The sequence below is a fragment of the Strongylocentrotus purpuratus genome, unplaced genomic scaffold (assembly GCF_000002235.5).
Source record: "Strongylocentrotus purpuratus isolate Spur 01 unplaced genomic scaffold, Spur_5.0 spur5_scaffold_17, whole genome shotgun sequence".
NCBI lineage: Eukaryota > Metazoa > Echinodermata > Echinoidea > Camarodonta > Strongylocentrotidae > Strongylocentrotus > Strongylocentrotus purpuratus.
In genome coordinates, this window is record NW_022145602.1 from 20807003 (window position 1) to 20828577 (window position 21575).

General features: G+C 38.2%; 1 protein-coding gene across 2 annotated transcripts; it reads right to left on the reverse strand.

Moving 5' to 3' along the window:
• Positions 1-796: 796 nt before the first annotated feature.
• On the reverse strand, positions 797-21056 carry LOC585686 (tuftelin-interacting protein 11). 2 transcript variants are annotated; one of them, XM_030987902.1, is made up of 15 exons: positions 20924-21056; positions 19229-19375; positions 18562-18707; positions 16285-16431; positions 14923-15138; positions 14014-14321; positions 10174-10296; positions 8315-8462; positions 7209-7431; positions 5844-6005; positions 4989-5207; positions 3339-3545; positions 2691-2836; positions 1898-1963; positions 797-1077 (listed from the first exon to the last, which is right to left on the reverse strand). In XM_030987902.1, the coding sequence occupies exons 2-15, from the start codon at positions 19341-19343 to the stop codon at positions 898-900; spliced, it is 2406 nt and encodes an 801-aa protein (XP_030843762.1). In that variant the 5' UTR covers positions 19344-19375; positions 20924-21056; the 3' UTR covers positions 797-897. The 2 variants fall into 2 exon arrangements, with proteins under 2 accessions (XP_030843762.1, XP_030843763.1); XM_030987903.1 differs by having other exon boundaries at positions 798-1077; positions 14014-14318; positions 20924-21055.
• Positions 21057-21575: the final 519 nt, after the last annotated feature.

The window sequence follows — 21575 nt, forward strand, 5'->3', positions numbered from 1 at the left end:
GATCCTGGCTTTTCATGATCACTCTAATGCACTTGTCATTTGTAAGACGCACCTCTTGACCCCCGGGAATGGTGCGTCATGGTTGCGTCATGTTCCCCAAAATCGCGACGCACAGTACCGTCATGGCCGCAAAATGTCCGTCACAATACTGACCCCTATGTGCGTCATAGTAAGTCACTTTACCACGTTGCGTCATTTGGTGTGTCAATGGGACCATCACTTTCTCCAAGCAGAAGTGTTTCTCAAATGTGCGTCATTGGCTAGTCATTTTCATGAAATGGTGTGTCATATGTTTGACTCAAATGTGCGTCGATGGAATGTAATGGTGTGTCACTTTCTGTGACGGAAGGTGCGTCATGGTATCAAAATGTACGACTCACATCGGTACAATGACGCACCATTCCCGGGGGTCAAGACGTGCGTCTTACAAATGACAAGTGCATAATAATGTCAATCCTTTTCTGCTGCCAAGAGACTGTGACATGATACAGCTTGCTCTCACATTCCTTTATGATGTCACAATCAGCCTTTGTGACATCTCCAATGTCTTTGTGATGTCATCACTACTGCTTTCATGATGTCACAATCACATCATTTGTGATGTCATCACTACTGCTCTTTGCATGATATCACAATTGCATATTTATGATGTCATCACCAGTGTCTTCGTGATGTCACAATCACATAATTATGTCACTAGAAATGTCTTTATGATGTCAAAATCACATATTTATGATGTCAAAATCACATATTTCTGATGTCACAATCACATATTTATGATGTCACAAACAATGTTTTTATGATGTCACATGCATTGTCTTTATGATGTCACAAAAAATGTCTTTATGATGTCACAAACAATGTCTTGATGATGTCACAAGCATTATCTTTATGATGTCACGATCCTTTGAGAGCCATGTCTATCATAGTGTAGATAGATGTTGGTGTCCAGTCAGTACCTTGCTGGACATATGAAACTCCTCGGTCAATGTACATTAGTAGATGGCCAAAGTTATAGACAGTCGCTCCTGCTTGACGACGCTGGGTGGGCGCAAACAAGATTCCACTCTCAGCCGCCTGCCAGGAAGAAAAAAAAACACAATTTTAATAATTCATTTTTATTTAGGTTTTATTTTATTGTGGCAACGTGGCAGGGTATTCCTTGTAATGCACTGTGTGCTGATAATGGTTGCGTGATATTAAGCTAGGTTCATAATGATTATTCAAATCCCTCAGGTTAGCACACTCTGGCACAGGGACCTTACATCATGTGTGATAATGTCTACTTGGAGCCAAAAAGACGTTAGACCATCTAACCTTTGTCATAAATTCATTTGTATGCAAACATAAAAGTCAAAGAAACAAAATGGCGAAAGTTTGAAATAAGTTGAACCAAAAATGAGAGAGTAACAAATGGTTGAAATATGATATTGCTAAATCTATGCGAATCTCAAATATTTGTGTGTACAAAAAAATAATCAATTTCTATTTATCTAAAAAGTGCCTGATCCTTTGAGGAACTACTAAAAATATTTTATGGATAGAATATTACTTTAGGTCTGTTAAAAAGGAAAAAATTCCCAAGTTATACACTTCGAAAAAATGAAACTTTAGTTGTTTTAAAATAAATGGGAAACTTGTTCAGCACTACGTCACAGTGAGATTACTGATTCAGCCAATTTGATGTGCTCATATATATTGATTACAAATTTAAAAAGTTCATAACTTTCTTCATATTTGTCTGTTTCCAGCCAAAAAGTTCAGCCCCTTTTGGATCTGAACAGAGGATATTTGCGCTGTACACAACTGGTTTATAAATCAATATCATTATAAAAATATATTTTTAGCAGTATTACATGTATTATTTATATATTTTCTTAAACCATGGGACTCTTACCTTTTTCTCAACAAGATCTTTGAAAGTTGTTGGGATCCCTGTGGCCGAGCTCTTCACCATCACAGGCTTAAAAATAGATAGAAAAAGAGCAGAATACTGGTAATCAATCATAACTGTTGACAAAAATCACTGACATCAATCTTGCTTTGAAGACACAATAAACAAAGACCGCTTCCTTTCATTTTTGGGGTTATCCCTGAAGCAAGTATGTCATTAGATTAGACTATCAATCGATTTGACATAGGGTAATACAGTAGTTTCTCACCTTATAACCCCTTCACAGCTAGCAAACCTGATATTAAAGCCCAAGTCCACTCCTATTTTCAAAATTATAGCATGTTGTTAATAAATCAAAGGTTAAAACTACCAAATATCACGGGCATACTTCAATCAGGTGATTTTTAAGAGTGATTTTTGTTTCAGTTATTTAGAGCAAAACATCTGAATTGCCACACGGATGTGATACTCACAACGAAAGTGCTAGTAGTATACATTCTGACAATAGGCTATTTCGTACCGTAACCAAGTTTAATGCATACGTCTTTGTGAAGTGCCTCGATACAAACTATTTCATTCACCTGATAAGAATAATAGTATTTCAATAGCCAATAGAATCTGAACTGCAACATTAGTCGTTGCCAGGTAGGACAAACATGAATTAAATAAGCATTTAAGAATTCATACAACACATTAGAAATCAGATTTTTACCCGAAATTCCAGTGTAAGATCAGTTTCAACTAATACAGATACTTTTAGCAATGAGATAACACCACACCCAAACAGATGTCTTACCTCGTTGCTCCATTTACTGGCTGGTTGTGATGGTAGAGGGGGTGCTGCAGGGGGAGGCCCTGGGGGTGGAGGTGGGCGGGGCACCTGGACCGGTCCTGATCCACTCACTGCTCTCTTCATTACATCCAAAGCTTGGTTGAAAAAGGCTGTAATCAGGCAGTAATGATGAGGATGATTATTACTATAATGACAAAGATGATAATGATATCTTTCTCTCTGTCTCTCTCTCTCTTTCACACACACACACACACACACACACACACACACATATTGTCTATCTCTGTCTGTCTCATCCCCCTCCCCCCCGCCCCCTCTCTCTCTCTCTCTCTCTCTCTCAATCTATCTATCTACAACTCACATTTGATGCCTGGTTCGGCGTGCAGGTATTCAGGGAAGAGTTTCTTCCAGCCACTATTCTCTCTCCCTCTCTCTCTCTCTCTTCCACTCTCTCTCTGTCTCTCTCTTCCTCTGTCTCTCAATCTATCTATAACTCACATTTGATGCCTGGTTCTGCATGCAGGTATTCAGGTAAGAGTTTCTTCCAGCCACTATACTCTCTCTGAGAGCGTCTCTCTTTCTCTTTCTCTCTCTTTCTCTCTCTCTCTCTCTCTCTCTTCCTCTGTCTCTCTCTCTCAATCTACAACTCACATTTGATGCCTGGTTCTGCATGCAGGTATTCAGGGAAGAGTTTCTTCCAGCCGCTATACCAGGCCACCACCTCCTGGTAGTTTGGATTGTTGTTGAGCCAGGAGCACAGGACTTGGAGCCACTTGGGTAAGAAGTTGGACTCAAAGATTTTCACCAGAGTGGGACGAGGCATGAAGTCTTCCCAGGCCATCACCCATTCAAAGGGTTCTGAAGGGGGGGGGGGGGGGGAGGGGTAAATGAACCATAAGTATTCAATTAAAAAATATATGCATACTATCCAACATTTGAAAATAAGAATTAGGAATTTTTTTAGCATGGTATGTATTCGAAAATGAGAAATCGCACTTGCTGCGGTAGTGTAACTGGCAATACGCAGTAAATCTGTACAAAAAGCGAATATAAATTCGCTGATCGATCACAAATCGCGGCACATGATAAAAAAAGCTTTATTTGGCTTTACACACACACAAACACAAAAAAAAGAAAGAAAGAAAAAAAAGAAGGAATTTAAAAATTGATGGCTGTTAGATTCAATATTTCGAGAGTTGTTCTTGATTGTGTGTTTTGGGAAATCATGTAGAAAATGAACAGTTTCCTTGAATATCAGGTGGCTTGACATTTATTGCAAGCCTCTTTGGTCCTGATGAATCATAAGTGCATAAACTGGTCTATATGTACAAATGACCTACATTTAGCAATTTTTGCATATTTAGTGAGCTGTGACCTTTGACATACATACTCATCAACATTACTTACGTTATTGGATGAAAACCACATTTTTAAATATATAATTATACATTTTCGCAAATTTAATGAGATATGACCTTTGACCTACATACTCCAATATCAAATTTAGGCTGTATTTTGATACCATGTACACTGTTCCTTTAAATCAAATTTCATTAAAATCTGTTAAAAGTTATCGAACAGAAACCAGATTTGTTATGAACGGAGGGACGGACGGAAGGAAGCGTTACTATGTCGGAGAGGGGATAATAAATAAATGACCGACATTACCACCACCACCACCAACATCATCATCAGCATCAATCACTAACCCCACAATCACCATCATCTTCAACATCATTATTATCATCACAACCATCATCATTATCATCAAAATTGTCATCATCATCACCATCACCATTATCATCGTCACCATCACCATCATCGCCAATTCACCATCATCTTCACCACCATCATCATTATCATCAACATCATCACCATCATCATCATCATCATCACCATCATCATCATCACCATCACCACCATCATCATCATCACCAATTCACCATTATCACCATCACCATCACCACCATCATCATCATCACCACCACCACCACCATCATCATCATCATCATCACCACCATCATCATCATCATCATCATCATCATCACCACCACCACCATCATCATCACCAATTCATTATCATTATCAAACTCATTATCATCATCATCATCATCATCATCATTATTACCACCATCATCTTCAATTCACCATCATCATCATCATCACCATCATTATCATCATCATTATCATCATCATTATCATCATCATCAAACTCATCATCATCACCATCATTATCATCTACATCACAACCATCGTAATTACCAGCAATATCTGAACCATGTTCTAGCCCCCTGAGCTTACCTAGATGCTGCTGGTATGGGTTGACCACAAACTGCTGCAAGCACATAGCTAGCTTGGGAACAATGTGCCTGATTACAAAGGCCTCCATAGTTCCTTTGGAGAATACTGGTTTCCATGGTAACAAGATGGTTTTAGCAGAGCTATCACTAGGATGCCAGTCTCTCAGAGCTGAACCAAACTTCTGTCTGATTGGGATGTAAAGAGGAGCAAGCTGCTCTCCTGTAGAAGTCAAATCAAAATCATTCAAACAAAACATTTATCATTAAAGTTACATTCTATGACCTGGGGGTGTTTCACAAAGATCCCAAGTCAAACTTAACTCTAAGTTGGACGATGGAGAGCCATTTGTAGCCTTAAACTAAAATATATTCAAAAGCGAAAATTCCAAGTATTTACGACTTGTTATAGATTCCACATCAAGAATATGAAATCTCCTTGATAATAGAAAAATATGAATGATTTAAACAACATTTTATGCATTTTAAAACAAATCTTACAACTTTTTTTTATAGATGCTAACAGCTTTCCATAATTGTTTAGTCCAACTTAGGATCTTTGTGAAACATCCCCCTAGTTTAGTGGATACATCACCAAATTCTAGATTACATGGCTCACAGTTTGAGTACTGCGGTAGCACTAATGACAAATGACAAAAATCAATGACAAATCTGCTGATATCCAATCAGAAGCGAGGATTTCACTATACTAGCTTATAACAAAAAATGTCATTTGTCACTGATGACAAGTTTTGTGAAACACCCTCGAGAACTTGTTGCAATTATATTTAAAATATTTTCTCTTCTTTATATATGGTTCACTTGGTGTACAGATTTGTATTTTCGTCACAAATCTTACCTAACAACGGTAACCATGGGTGGAGCCAGGAGTGTATAGGAACGACATCTGTTAGTGGATTCCAACTCTCTACCGCCCTCTGTAGTTTAGGGAAGACGAGTTGGTCCAGAATGTTGTCTAGAATCCAACGAGGCGTGAGAGGGAGCCAGTTCTCTAAGAACTCTGTCAAGAAAAAAACATTGACATCAAGGTTATGCTACAATGGCTTGGAATGGCTATCCCTGAAACCAACTCACTAAATAGAACTTATAAAAATAGAAATTCAGGGCAGATTTATGAAATCTTTGCTTAAATTACTGAGAGGGAAAAAAGTATGGTAAGGGGGTTATTTAATCCACAATACATTAGTTGGGCTAAACTTTAGACCACTAATGTGATTGTGTAAAATATGGTGAGACCAGCTGTCAACAATTATTTGCTGATACCTGGGCCCCGTCTTACAAAGAGTTGCGATTGATCCAAATGAATCGCAAGTCCTCCAATCAATTGCAAGTTTGCAGTCTCCTATCTCTTATGTAAATAGTTGCGATTGATATTAACTCTCTGTAAGACAAGGCCCTGGACCCAAATAAAGAGTTGATATGTATGTAGAGATTGTAGAGGACTGCAAACTTGCGATAGATTCAGATCAATCACAGCTACTTATAAGACAGAGCCCAGAACTGACTATTGTTCTCAAATTACAATATATACAACTCTTTCTTTCTCTCTCTAAGTACCATATCAATTGACTTTCGCGATCATGCTGCTCCACAACCCTCGGCTCCTAGCCTTCTATACTAGTGCCACTCTCAGTTCTTAAACTTCTCTCTCATCAAACAATTTCTGAAGACTGTCCATCCAAAATATCCTTCTTCCCCTACTTCTCCTTCCCACAATTTTCCCTGTCAAAGCAAGATTCTCTAGGCCTTCTTTACGTGTAATGTGACCAAAGAACTTCAACTGCCTCATCAGCATGTCACGTATCATTTTCCTTTGCACTCCAGGGGAGTGTTTCACAAAGATCCTAATTTGAACTCATCTCAAAGTTGGACTTAAAAATTATGGAAAGCTGTTAGCATCTTTAAAAATATTTTGTAAAAGTTATTTCAAAAGGCATTAAATGTTGATTCAAATCATTCATATTTTCTATTATCATGGGAGATTTCATGTTCTTGATGGGGAATTTACAAAAAATCTAAAATACTTAAATTTTCACTTTCGAACAATTTTTATTTTAAGGCTACAAATGGCTCTCCATAATTTTTAAATCCAACTTAGAGTTAAGTTCGACTTAATATCTTTGTGAAACACCCCCCAGCTCTTCTAAGAACATCCTCATTACTAACTCTGTCAGTCCAAGAACAACAAATGAATGTACTTTACCAATGAGTGGATCACAGTCATGCACATTCCATCCGGTCACTCCTCGTCTAACGACCGGCATCCATTCCTCCCACACCAATCTCTCGTAAGCTGTGATGGCGGGATGATCCTGGATGATCATCTGACAGTCTACGCAGTCTAAGATATCCTTCCAGGTCTGGAACAGGTCCAGATGAGTCTTAGTCTCACTTATAGGCTTCCAATCACGCAGCTCTGTGCGGATCTGAACAAAGAAAACAAATAAAATTTGAACTTCCCGCACAACTTAACATATCTAAATTATTTAAAGGTCAATTCCAGCTGAGGGCTTTTTATAAAAGCGAAAAACACAACAACAACAAAAAAGCAAAAAATAACAGGAGAATGAAAGATTGAGGAAAATCAGATAATTATCAAGAAGATTATGAAGATTATTATCCCATGAAGACAAATTGGCAACTTGGTCATAATTTTGCGATGCTGCTCCCTCATTATTCACTCATGTAAGTATAAATTTATAAAGCACTGATAAATAGTACGGGTATGACATCCCAAGCTCATGAGTAGAAGTAGAAGTAGAAGAAGAAGAGTCGTAGTCGAGTGGCTTAAGCACTTGACCTGAAATTCAAAGGTTGTGGGTTCGATCCCCGACATGGCACTAATGTCCTTTGGCAAGGCATTAATCTACATTTGCCACTCAATACCCAAGAGAGAAATGGGGACCCGATAAGATGACAAAAGCATTTGTGTTAGTAATTGCCATATGCCCTCACGGTGACCATATGGTAGGAATACTCCCCATGGAGTGGAGATGGTGCACATTGTGCATGAATAAATCTGATGACCGGGGTAATAATATCTATAAAGCGCTTAGAGACGGTACTTCATATAACGCTTTATATAAATCTAGATAATTATTATTATTTTGACCAATTTGGAAAAAGTTTATTTAATTTTCAAAAAGTCATCAATTATTCATCACTGGTTATGACCTTTTATGACCCACTTTTATTAAAAATGATATTTTTAGACCTGATTTGTCTTCTTTCAACTGCTTTTGGCAGCAATAAATAAATAAATAAATAAATCAATAACTAAGTAAATAGCTCTATAATGCAATGGCTTACCAGTGGGAAGACGAGTGCTACTGTGATGTCAACAAGCTGAAAGGCTTTCCATTCTTGAGCCATGTCCTCCCGAAGTCTTTGAAAACTGTCCTCAAAGTCACTCAAGGTCACTGGGTTAGGGTGTCCTGGGTTTGACCTCTCCGCAAGACTAACAATATAAAAAAACATTGCAAGATTTTTTCTTTCTTTTCCTTCTCTTTCCTCCTCCTCTCTCTCTCTCTCTCTCTCTCTCTCTCTCTCTTTCTTTTCCTTCTCTTTCCTCCTCCTTTCTCTCTCTCTCTCTCTTTCTTTACCTTCTCTTTCCTCCTCTTTCCTCTCTCTCTCTCTCTCTTTCCTTTTCTTCTCCTTCCTCCTCCTTCCTCTCTCTCTCTCTCTCTCTCTCTCTATCTTTTCCTTCTCTTTCCTCCTCCTTTCTCTCTCTCTCTCTCTCTCTTTCTTTTCCATCTCCTTCCTCCTCCTTTCTCTCTCTGTTTCTCTCTAGGGATTCCAATTCTCAAGGTGTGTAGTTTGTAAAATCACATACATGTAAAGTAAGATTAATATTCAACTTTGAGGAAGCGAGTTGGCTCAGTCGGTAAAGCATCTGCCTGTCAAACCATAGATGGCGAGTTTGAATCCAACCCAGGCGGACAACGTGCCTCTCCCCAGAGCTGCCAACCTTGTGCGACCAAAAAAAGGAATTTCAAGCAAAAAAAAAGGAATTCATAAAAACGAAACTTACAACCATGCGCGACACACTTCCAATGCAGAAATGTTCATTCCTCATGCTCTTTTTTCCATACAAGCAGGTATTTTTTGTTTGGTTATTTTGGTGTTATCGGCATTTCATTCTTTTTTAGAATGTTTTTCTCTTCAAGTATTTTTTAAAATTAGTTTTTTATTGAATTTGTGATCAAACCACAATTATAAGGCAGTTGTTTGACGTGCAGTATATAACAAACAAAAACAAACAACAACAAAAAACCAAAAAAAATTATAAAAAACCATATTTTACGTAGAAAAAACGTAATACCGTAATTTGGAGGAAAAAACGGAGTAATTCCGGCAAAAAGGGAATGGTTGGCAGCTCTGTCTCCCCTATTTCATAAACGCAGGCTACATGTATCTTACAGTGTAAATCACCCCGTCCCTCGGATACAGCGTTTAATGTCCTGTGTAGAGGAGAGTCACTATATTTGCCCATTACAACCCCCCTGCACTATTCGTATAAGAGTAGGCGAAACCTTGATGTAGTGGTCCACCTGCACAACCCCAATCAGTTATACCACGGAGAGAGATCCCAAGGGGTATTTTTGCCCATCTTAAGTTGTTTTTAGCCTCCCAGGCACAGGTGAAGTCAAATACTAAATGATAACTTTTCTGCTGAAAAAATTATAGCAAGATCAAATAATAATTATAATATATCATCAGTTGATAATCTATTAGTATCGAAGCATATATTTATAAAAAAAAGAAGAATTTATTTTAAGGTGTCTCAGTAACATTGCCTCAGGTTCTGAAACAAAATCCTTGATTTAGCTCATGCTGCAATCATAATCATAAACCTTTAGGTCAGTCAGGGATCCCATGGCTTTTATAAGCCTGTCTGATTATCAAGATATTTATGATTGGAAATCGAAATTTAATTTTTCGTTTTCCTAACCGCTTTTATAACACTACATTCTATTAGGGAAAATGAGTATGGTAAAACCGGTAACTCAAAGATTTTTACTTTTTTGAGGCACTTCTTGATCATTTTGAACCGCAATTGTTTTAGGGCTTTAATATTACACTATATCACAGACACTGATTACATGTAGGGCCATGCATCTCAGATTTAACATTGTTAAACGATGCCTTTAAAGCAAAAGAGCTCATACCTCTCTATAACCTCAATAACAGTGGATAATCTATCGATGACTGCTTGCTCTTGCTCTAGGATTGAACTTGTCTTCTGATTCTCATGTTGAAGATTCACTATCGTGTCATCTTCATGATGCAATCTGTTCAAAGTTAAAAGAATATATACAAGTTAGGTAGCCCAATCGGCATGAAAATTAAAACATAACTTGATCAAATAATAGTTTTAAAAATACGACTGACGCAAAAGTGTCACAGGAAGAAAGACATCAAATCACAACAGTAATAGGTTCAGTTAAGAAGGGAAAAAAGAGAGAACAAGAACAGTGACAGCAACAACAATAACAAACACTATTTGCGTTAGCATTTCATAATATCAATAACTTTAAAGGTATAGACCAGTTTTGGAAACACCCCCCCCCCCTCTCAAAAAATGAAATGGAAGCTCTTATTACCAATCATGTGAAAGAATATATTTTGACTAATACGTGCTGATAACAATTTTGCAGGGAAACCGCCTTCTAATTGATATATTTGGTAAATTATCATATCGATCCGGCCTGGATAGCATATATATTTTTGGTTTTTTGCAAATTTAGGTTAAGTATTGCCATCTAAACCTCTGAAGGCAATATTTAAACAAAAGTGAATGGATCTTTTGCACCCCAAAAACCCTTGAACCGCAATTTAACCACTACCGGTCTATATCTTTAATCTTCCTGCAATTACAATATGTAATTCTCTTTAAAAAATAGAACACCCAGAATGTCATACTTCTGTACAAGACGGATATTATATGCAATAAACTAGATCTCAACGCTTCATGTTTGTAATAGGCCTGAGTCATGTCGGGATTTTCATAAACCGGGTCCCGACGGTCTTGCACCGGTCGGGACCCGGTGTCCCGAAATCAGCTCGCAGGATTTGTCACTTGCCTCTATAAAAAGCGCATATCATCGGTATGTCCCTTAAAAGTGACATTTTTATCAGTCAAATAAATCAACACATGCATACCTCGGCACAGATTGGTATATTCTTCCATTTGACATTATATTCATCCATGATTGGCGATGTTTAGTGCCATTATCGTGCCTCTAAAAGTAAAAAAACTCGAGCAAAAATATAAAGACTACAATCGAGCCGCCATTTTGATTTATGCAGGTTGAATAAATCTGGTCAAAAAAATATGAATGTTAGAATGATAAAACGGCTTTCTAAAAAATTCTTCTGTACAATATACCGATCATATAATATTTTAAAGACAAAAATAAATATTTATCTCTTATTTTAAACATCGCATGCTTTTTTTTAAAAGCTGAAAATTACTTGGTAATCACAAGAAGTTTCGATACGAATAGCTGTTGCAAGGCAAGTTCAGACTAGTCTCGGAAAAATGCGCAGTGCTCCTCGTTATCTGTAATGCGTGCCAGAACGAACCCAAACAAAGACGTGATCGTAACGAGAAAAAAATCATTAAAAACTACGAGAGCACAATTGGAAAGATATAATGCTCAAAATTACCATAATCAGATACATAACTTGGACAAAGAATTCAATAATCGCCCAAGAAATGCCACAGAAATTGTGATAATCAAGGAGTAACTGGGTACATTTTTATCGCAAGGGGCCTGCTGCAAATACTCGAATCCTTTGTTATACTGATTTTTACCGTAGAGGGCGGTATTTGCCTCGTGTTCAATTTAAACACGTTTAGATATATTGCAGCAGGCCCTTCCGATAATGATTGTACCTATAGTAACTCATTAAATATCACTATTTATGTGGCTTTTCTTGGACAACTATTGTATTCTTCCTCCAAGTTATGTATCTGCTTACGATAATTTTGAGTAGTTGTCTTTCCAATTGTGCTCTCGTAGTTTTTAATGATTTTTTTCTCGTTACGATCACGTCTTTGTTTGGGTTCGTTCTGGCACGCATTATAGCTAACAAGGAGCACTGCGCATTTTTCCGAGACTAGTCTGAACTTGCATTGCAACAGCTATCCGTATCGAAACTTCTTGTGATTACCAAGTCATTTTCAGCTTTTAAAAGAAGCATGCGGTGTTCAAAATCAAAGAAAAAATATATATTTTGTCTTTTTAAAATTATTCGATCGGTATGTTGTAAAGAAGTACTTTTTAGAAAGTCGCACATTATTCAAACATTAATGTTTCTTTCAACCTGATTTATTAATTCTGCCGAGAGACCCGGCCAGTACAGTAGCTAGCTAGCAGCTGGCAACAACAACCCCATGGGGCGAACTGCTTTGCAACCCATATTTATATCAGCAGTTCGGATTGATTCTGGATGAGCTAGAATACGATTGGTAACAATTAAATACTTAAGTTTTAGGGTGGATTGATTTTAGTGGTGTGCAAAACTGCAATTTCTTACATATTTCATTATTTTTTCCGGAGCGCCGGTTCTCAAAAAGCGAAACCGGGACCCGACGGCAACGGTCGGGTCCCGGTGTGATCGACCGTACCGACTCAAGCCTAGTTTGTAAAATTGATTATTTGTACGCTTTCTTATTTCAATAATTCATTTGGAACTTAATTTGATACTTTCTGTTTGTACTAAATTGACTGTATTCATGAGTCTTCTTTTCTGTGTGTATTGAGCACTAATTTATTTTGTTGGTCCTCGAAAATTTAAAAAATTGCACCCCCCCCTCCCCCTTGAGCGCCAGGGGGGGGGGGGCCATCTCCAAAAAAAGGTAAAATTAACGTTAAAAAATGTAAAATACACATTTGCTATATTTATATATTTTTTTATATACCGTATTTGCCGGCGTAAAGGCCGCACCGCCGCATAGGCCACACCCCCAACTTTGACATTTCGTAGAGAGAAAAAAAAAGAAAAAAAAAACGGACCAAAGAAAATAATCATAATTTTCTCGTAGAACTCTATTTTTCCTACAAACTAATACCAAAATTATCAATCATTTTATAAATTTACAGGAAGTTTACCTAAAAAATTATCGTAATTTAGCAAATCTTCATCGATTTTTAGGCAGATTAGCACATTCATTGGACACTAGAGGGCGCTTCGCACGCATACAGAAACATGAATGGCCTGCCATAACCAAGCTGTGGCCATAATGTTATCCGGTCTTACCCCTATCGTACCGCCAAATGGAGAGAATAAACAAGCTTTTGTATTGTTATTAGAGATCTACCAAGGTTAGTTTGTTAGTTTATTTAATTAATTAGATAGTCTCAATTATAATTCAGAATTATCTTACTGAAAAGTTAAGAACACCGACGATTGCGCTGTGAATCTCCGAAGCTGCGTTGGATTTGTTGCAACTCCCAGCCCGGTAGCTCCCCACCACAGAGTGTGTGAGCGAGGTATGATTTTGGTTACCGGGCCATGCGCTGTCTAAGCCAAGGACATTTTTACAAGTACGATTTTTAGTACGAGTTTCTGGTCAGTTTTCTTCTTATTTCTTTGGTTGCACAACGATTAAAAAGATAACTTCTTCAAATTTGCTGCTGACGTGGTTCAGACTAGATCTTGTCCGATGTGTTTTCAAGTCAATTTTGTTAATATATTTTTTTGTATGAAGTTGCCTACAAATAATGGACGTGCTGTTTTGACTTGCGATTTTTACTGTTTCGGCGTATACGCCGCACCCCGACTTTTTGATATTTTCTCTTCCAAAAATACTGCGGCCTTTACGCCGGCAAATACGGTAGCACCTCCATTGCTGTAGGAGTGATTATTTTAAAATGTACAAAGTGGTTTGTCACCATGTATACAAGATCTATGGACATGTGGGGGGTCATTTGTACCACAGCCAACTACGAACTGGTCAGCTGAACTGAATTGAATTGAATTGCATAAAATGAATTACTCACTGTCGATCGTGCTTGATAATCCTCTGCTCGGCCATCTCAACTAGAATATCCAAGTTGTGCATCAACTCTGGCATCTCAAACACCTTCTTCCCCGCCTCGAGGGTCTCAAATGTTTCTACTGGTTTATCGTGCCCTTTGGAGATCTCGGAGTACCCAGAGAGAACACGCTGTTCCGGGCCGGTCATGTCAATCACTTTGACCTTAGTTAGATGCTGGTTTGGGAGAGACTTGGGTTGTTTCTTAGATACGCCCGTCCTTTTAACCTCATCCACTGTCTTGTATACATAGGTCTTCTGACCTTTGACCTGCTTTGAACAGAGAAAATACATACACCACATGACCTTTGACCTGCTTTAAACAGAGAAAAGACATACACCACATGACCTTTGACCTGCTTTAAACAGAGAAAAGACATATTGTACAACACATGACATTTGACTTTTTACAGCCCCACTGCACTAGTTTGGCCAGGAGGGATTAGACCTCCCTGCATGGTTACTGATAGCTGGTTATCTTATCACTTAAGCTCTCAATTAACATAAGAAAAAGGGGATCATGGGGGACCAACAGGCACCGATTAGGCATTGTTTGCTATAGACAGGGCGCAAGTTACCAATAAGTAGTGCAGTGGGGCTTTAATAGAGAATAAAAATGCACCACATGACTTTTGCTATTATTTATAACATTACGAGCCAGAGCAATATAACACTGAGTTCCTATAGGATATCTAATTATTCAGATGGTCATATCTCAGCCAATATTTCACATATTCAATTGGTTTTTCGACAATTGGACATTATTTTTGATGCTCTTTCGGAAAATGGGGAAAAAATTAAGAAATACCCAAAATACATTTTTATGATGTCACAGCTTCAATACTCTATGAGCCATTGAACACTCTATACTCACATCATTCTTCTTCCATTTGGATGTCCCTTTGACTGGGGCAGGTTCACCAAGCTTTCTAGCGATCTCTTCATCGTCGATCTCGTCATCGGAGACGATGGTCTGTCGTAGCGGTCGACCATGGCCAATAGCACCTTTGCCTTTATGCTTGGTGGCCTCCACAGGGCGTACTATACCTTGGTTAAATTTACCTACACCTTTGCCTGGTATATATCCCATCTATGGAAAAAGGAGATAGAGGGCATAGTAATAGGAAAGTGTGACATTGGGTTAAGACTGGTAGCTACATCTTGGCCCTGCCTGGTATATATATCATCTATGGAGAAAGGAGATAGAGGGCATAGTAATAGGAAAGTGTGACATTGGGTTAAGACTGGTAGCTACATCTTGGCCCTGCCTGGTATATATCTCATCTATGGAGAAAGGAGATCGAGGGCATAGTAATAGGAAAGTGTGACATTGGGTTAAGACTGGTAGCTACATCTTGGCCCTGCCTGGTATATATCTCATCTATGGAGAAAGGAGATAGAGGGCATAGTAATAGGAAAGTGTGACATTGGGTTAAGACTGGTAGCTACATCTTGGCCCTGCCTGGTATATATCTCATCTATGGAGAAAGGAGATCGAGGGCATAGTAATAGGAAAGTGTGGAATTGGGTTAAGACTGGTAGCTACATCTTGGCCCTGCCTGGTATATATCTCATCTATGGAGAAAGGAGATAGAGGGCATAGTAATAGGAAAGTGTGGAATTGGGTTAAGACTGGTAGCTACATCTTGGCCCTGCCTGGTATATATCTCATCTATGGAGAAAGGAGATAGAGGGCATAGTAATAGGAAAGTGTGACATTGGGTTAAGACTGGTAGCTACATCTTCGCCCTGCCTGGTATATATCTCATCTATGGAAAAAGGAGATAGAGGGTATAGTAATAGGTAAGTGTGAAATTGGGTTAAGACTGGTAGCTACATCCTGATTAAATTTACCCAGACCTTTGCTTGATATATATCCCATCTATAGAGAAAGGAGATAGAGGGCATAGTAATAGGAAAGTGTGAAATTGGAAATCTCATTTTTCCAAAAAAGAGATATAACATTGGTTATTTGGTCTTGTTTATAGTTTAGGTGTTTATTTTGGGGGGTCAAAATAGTTGAATTATAATTAGAATCGAAATAAAACAAGAACAACAATAAAATACACAAGTTAAAAACACAAGGAAATACATAAGATATTAACAAAACAATAGATAACCTTGAGCATTTAATCAGAATCGGTAATGGCGCCAATGTATATAAATCTCATGTATTTTTATTATCATACCATTTTTAGCTCCCATTCATTTAATGATAAATAATGACATTAATTACCTGTATCAAAAGCTTTTCTCCAAATCCTGAGGTATGTTTCTGCCATTTGGCAAAGTCCTTGTCTGTTTTCATAAGCTTAGCGTGTCTTCTCTGGGCCTGGGTTTTAGATGCTTTACTCGTAGAAGGTTCAGGATCTTTCTCATCCCCCTGGGTTAAAAGGATCAAAAGAAATAATAATATGAAAATATTGCCTTCTTACCTAGCACTGAGTACCAACCACAGTACTCCAGGCACTAAAAGAAATACCCCTGCTTTAGCTGGGCTTATCAATGATTTTTTATATCGTACCAGTATGTTTTAATGATATTGAATTGCTATTACTTTTAAATTTGAATAATTATTTCAAATATTACTGTGTCACGCCTGACTGCATGTATTATTCCATAGACTATGGTGTGACTTGGTGGTAATGTGTCTACTTTATTTCAAGCAAAACTGTACCACTGCTCTTGCCGCTATCCTTGATTATTTTACCACTATACCCACAACTGCAATATTTTAACATGAAGAATTGTTGTATGATTTGTCTTAGTCCATATATGTTGGCATATCATTATGTTTGTACATTTTTTATTTTTTTTTGGGGGGGGGGGGGGGGTTGAAATCATGTTCATTAACTGTTTATGGTATTTAGGCAGTAGTAACATGACACGATTAACCAATTTTAAACTAAATGTTATGTAAGTTTTTTACAATGTATATATCCAGTTCGTGTAATTCAGTTGTGAAACTGCCATTCATGAAAGATGCATTGGAATAAAATACCATTTATCTATCTAACTATCTATAACAGAGCTCACAGTATATTCCTCACTGCCAGGTACACATTTACTTTACTCAATTTTATACCTCTCTTTAGAAATCTACCGTAGTCATCTGATTGGTCGAAATTGCAGTCATGATTTTAGTCATTCTCCCGTAAAGAGACGAACAATGCCAGTAAATAGTAATGGTCAATAGTTGAGTGATATAGTAGAGTGACTCCGGGTACCACGAAATAGTTAAATTTTGCTTCAATCCCCATTCATAAGTGATATTCCCGCAAGACTCCGGGTACCAGGAAAAAAAGTTGCGATCCCTATTGGGTTACTTAGTTTGTGCGCAGCGCTGCTACCATACAGTTTTTGTGCAATCAATTTGGTCGCTACAAACACAGGCAATAAAGGTTTGAATCTCGATTTGGAAATAAAAACATTGACCAACTTTGCATGATCGCGCAATGCAAGTAGACTGCATAGGGATGCGTGCAATCTCAATGGGAAGGATTTTAGCACACAAAATCGACTGAGCGTTCAGACACCTTAGACTAGGTTTCTACCTGCAAGTTATCAACACAGACCTCTATAGCGTAAACAAACTTGATAACCATGATTGGTAAGTTGCACATGTATTCTATGACCTCTTTTCACGGTGCATAAAAGATATAATGCCTGCTTTAATATTTGAGGAATGGTTTGTTTTATGGGCTCTCGGGATGTTGCATCTTGATATCACCTGTCGGCATGCCTCGGGGTGATATCAGGATGCAACATCCCCTTGAGCCTATAAAACAACTATTCCTCTCAATGCAGTCATTATATCTACAATATTTTGCATGTGCTCGTACTGTAGTATGTGCTCATGCAAAATAGGACGCATGTATACAGAAATGTCAGACTTGGGTTCATTGCATAAGGTGTTATATTAATCCTTTTTTTCTGGATACTCCTAAACTGTTAACCTATAGGATGCCAGGAAAAACCTTTTTTATGTTAATTTTATAAATTATGATTTTTTTTTCTTCTTCTTCAAGTGATGGGTATATTAAAAATCAGGGGTGATAGTGAGCACTCCCCCCCCCCCTCAACCACGCCCCCTTCGAGTAAAAAAAAAGAGGACTCGGGTTAAAAATATGACATCCCCCTCCTCCCTTTTGAAAATAGGGAAAAAATAGCGAAAAATTGAAAAGAATAGAGAAAATAAGGGAAAAATCTGGATAATTATTTGTATGCGCCTTGAGCATCTCTAGAGGTGGATATGTTGCGCTTTATAAATATTGTTATTATTATTATTGTTTATAAAATGGTGAAAAAAAAAGAAGGAAAAAGAAGGAAAAAGAAGGAAAAAGAAGGAAAAAGAAGGAAAAAGAAGGGAAAAAGAAGGGGAAAAGAAGGGAAAAAAAAGAGAAAAAAAAAGAAGGAAAAAAAATGGTGAAAAAAAAAACAAATCTGGAAAAATTGGGAAAACTGATTTGAATCGGGTAATTATCAAGCCTGAAAAAATACAAGGATGACATACCTCTCCGTCATCCTCTTTCTTGTCACCTTTGAACCCTCTGCTGATGAAGCCCATATCTCCTAGAGGATCAAATCCTCCTCCTTTTCGTGATCCTCCTCCAAATCCTGTTCGTTCGTTCTCATCATCGCTATCCTGGGCCCACATACCTACACAATCACAAAATGGTTTAATCATAATAAAAATGTATCGATTTTAGAACGAATACAACTTAAAGGGAGTCACTCGTCAGTTTCCATGTGCAGAAGGCCATAATTCTCTGACACCAGACTTGCTGAAGAGAAAATTGTTAACATATGTAGTTATCGAGTTATACCCCCTCGTCTCTCGGAACTCTCCGGGTGAGGAAAAAGTGAGATAATGACTTTACCATGTGGGGGAATGGGTGGAAAACGCAGTACATTACATAAGGCCTGCTGAAGGCTAACTTGAGAAAGAAATTTGTGTGGTACAACCTGTTTAGAAAGGCCACCTGTTAAGGCCTACAGTAGCCACTGAATCCGTTTCCCCTGGGTGACCTACTAGAGAGGTTTGACTGTACTAAAATTGGTTACAACTTTAGCTAACCTATCTTTTCATAATAAATGAAAAGCTATATATGACACACACACCAACAAAAAAAAAGGGAAAAGAAGAAAATGTACAAAGTATTGTAGATTAGAAATCTTACCATAGATGGCTTGAGCTTTAGTCTGCCTTCCTTGTGGTCTATTAATATTGAACTCGTTAGCCAGGTCATAATCAGTGACCTCAAACGCCTCCTTCTCATCATCACTATCCATCATTGATGTCAGTCTAAGGGTCAGGCTACCACAGTCTGTAATGGGGACAAAAAATAACACGCTTTGAAATATAAATTTAATTTTGAATTAAATTTTAAAGTAGAATTGTACACAATAAATAAATTTACAAATCAAGAATTAAAACTATAGGAAGGGGTATAAATTGTGATATATGCAACAACAAAAAACACAAAGTCCTTTGTGATCTTGCTCCGGTGCTTGCAAGCTACATGTAGCTCTATGCCTATGGTTCTTACAATGGAGATGCACTCTGGCGTAATCTGAGCCATGATTTGAAGCATTTTTTAAACAAATTTCATAAATAATTTTGATTGAGAATGAAGATCAACCTATTGCTGACTTTCAAACTGTATCATCAAAGTTCAAACCTGTTACAAGTTTAAAACCACTTGTGATCCACCCTGTTTCAATGCCTATTAATTATGATCAATTTAAAACTTGCTGATGATGCCAGCAGCAGGGCCCAGCACACGTAGAAAAGTGGCTCACATTTACGCGCATGCGCTCTACTTTTGACCGGTCTCATCCATATCTCGTTACGACATATTAGTGCAAGGAGAAAGCTTGCGATTTTCTGTTTAATCTGATCCCAAAATCATGATATTCCAGTCAAACCTTGATTATGTACAATTTTTTCAGCATCCTTAAACAGTTATTTATTTAAACTTAAATTTAAGCCTGGCTTACTTAAATTTGATGAATTCTCATTTTCGTCATATTTGAGTGAGGTACAAAGTTGCAAGTTGAACTGGAATTTTCGGTTAATTATTTTATTGTACATGTATGATGTACGTGTGTACCTAACCTATGCTTCAGTTATATGCGTCACCTGACATGACCTGGCTGTATAATCATGACATGTCAGTGTGTTTGGTACGATTTTGTATGGTCAGCACTATTGCGCTCTCTGCTTAAAGGGGGTGTAGCTAGCTGACGAGACACAACGTTTGCTTAGCCATGGTTACGATCACACAAAGTCATGCCTCGTTCAGTGACGCATGCGCACAGCTGTCCGATGGTACTGTAGCAGCCGACGAAGATTCGCTATCGGTATGATATCGTTATTTTATCAGATCATTATTGAGTTCTTTCTACCCAATTCACTGAAAGCCTGTCCAACAATGCAGTTTAGAAATGACATCATGCCTTTCAATTTCATGGCGTTATTTACCTCATTCCCCATCTAGAGGTCTACGTTGATACCAGGCAAGATCGTTCGTTCGAGCATCATTTACGAAAGCCTATCATCAGTATCATTTTTCTGAACAATTCTAAGCAGTTAATGTGAGTTTTAGCAGCCCTAGCGTATACAAAATGTACTATTGTAAATGTATTCGTTGACCTAGTCAGCACTTGCGTCGCCGTGCGCCAAGTCCCTATTCTGCCGCCAGTTCAGCGCCAAAGGAGCCGAGTCATATCAGCGGCTAGCGGCGGCGCCCAGCGCGTCGGCCGCGGCTCATCTTACTCTCAGTCTCAGTCTCACTCTCATCTCATTCTCACTCATTAGTTTATCATCCGGCTTAAAGATTATATCTATGTTACGCAATGAATGGAATTATTACCAGGATATTATTCTTCACTCTACAGCACGTGGCTAACAGGTAACGTTGGTCGTTTCTGTACAGAAATATCGTAGAATTATTTGGAACCCATCATTAAAATCGTAACGCATTAACAACGAAATGCATGCAATCGCAGTAAATTTTACGGTGTCTTTGAAGAGAAAAAATGGCTAAGGGCTAAGAATCATGTACATGTACATCCAAGCATGGATATAAGATAGACATGCAGTGGCGCGCGGATGCAGGTGGGGCGCCCCCCCCCCCCCCCCCCCCCCCCCCCATTTACTTTTTGGGGCGGCCGAAAAAGTAGGGAAAATAGGAGAGCGACTGAAGAAAAAGGGGTGGCGTGAGGGAAGAAATGAAGGTTTAAGAGAAGAAAATGAAAAAGGAGAGAGATCGAGGGAGGGGGTAGGGGTCGGGAGAGAGAGAGAGAGAGAGAGAGAGAGAAAGAGAGAGAAAGAAAGGGGGAAGAGAGAGAATTATAAAAAAAAGAAGAGAGTATAACAAAAAATCGCTACCATTAGGGCAACGTATTTTATAAGATTGGTAACTCCACCCCACCGCAAGCTGTGATTCTACAAATTCATCATTATTTTCCTCTTCTTCCTCCTCCTCTTTTTCTTCTTCTCCTTCTTCTTTCAGTCTTCTTGTA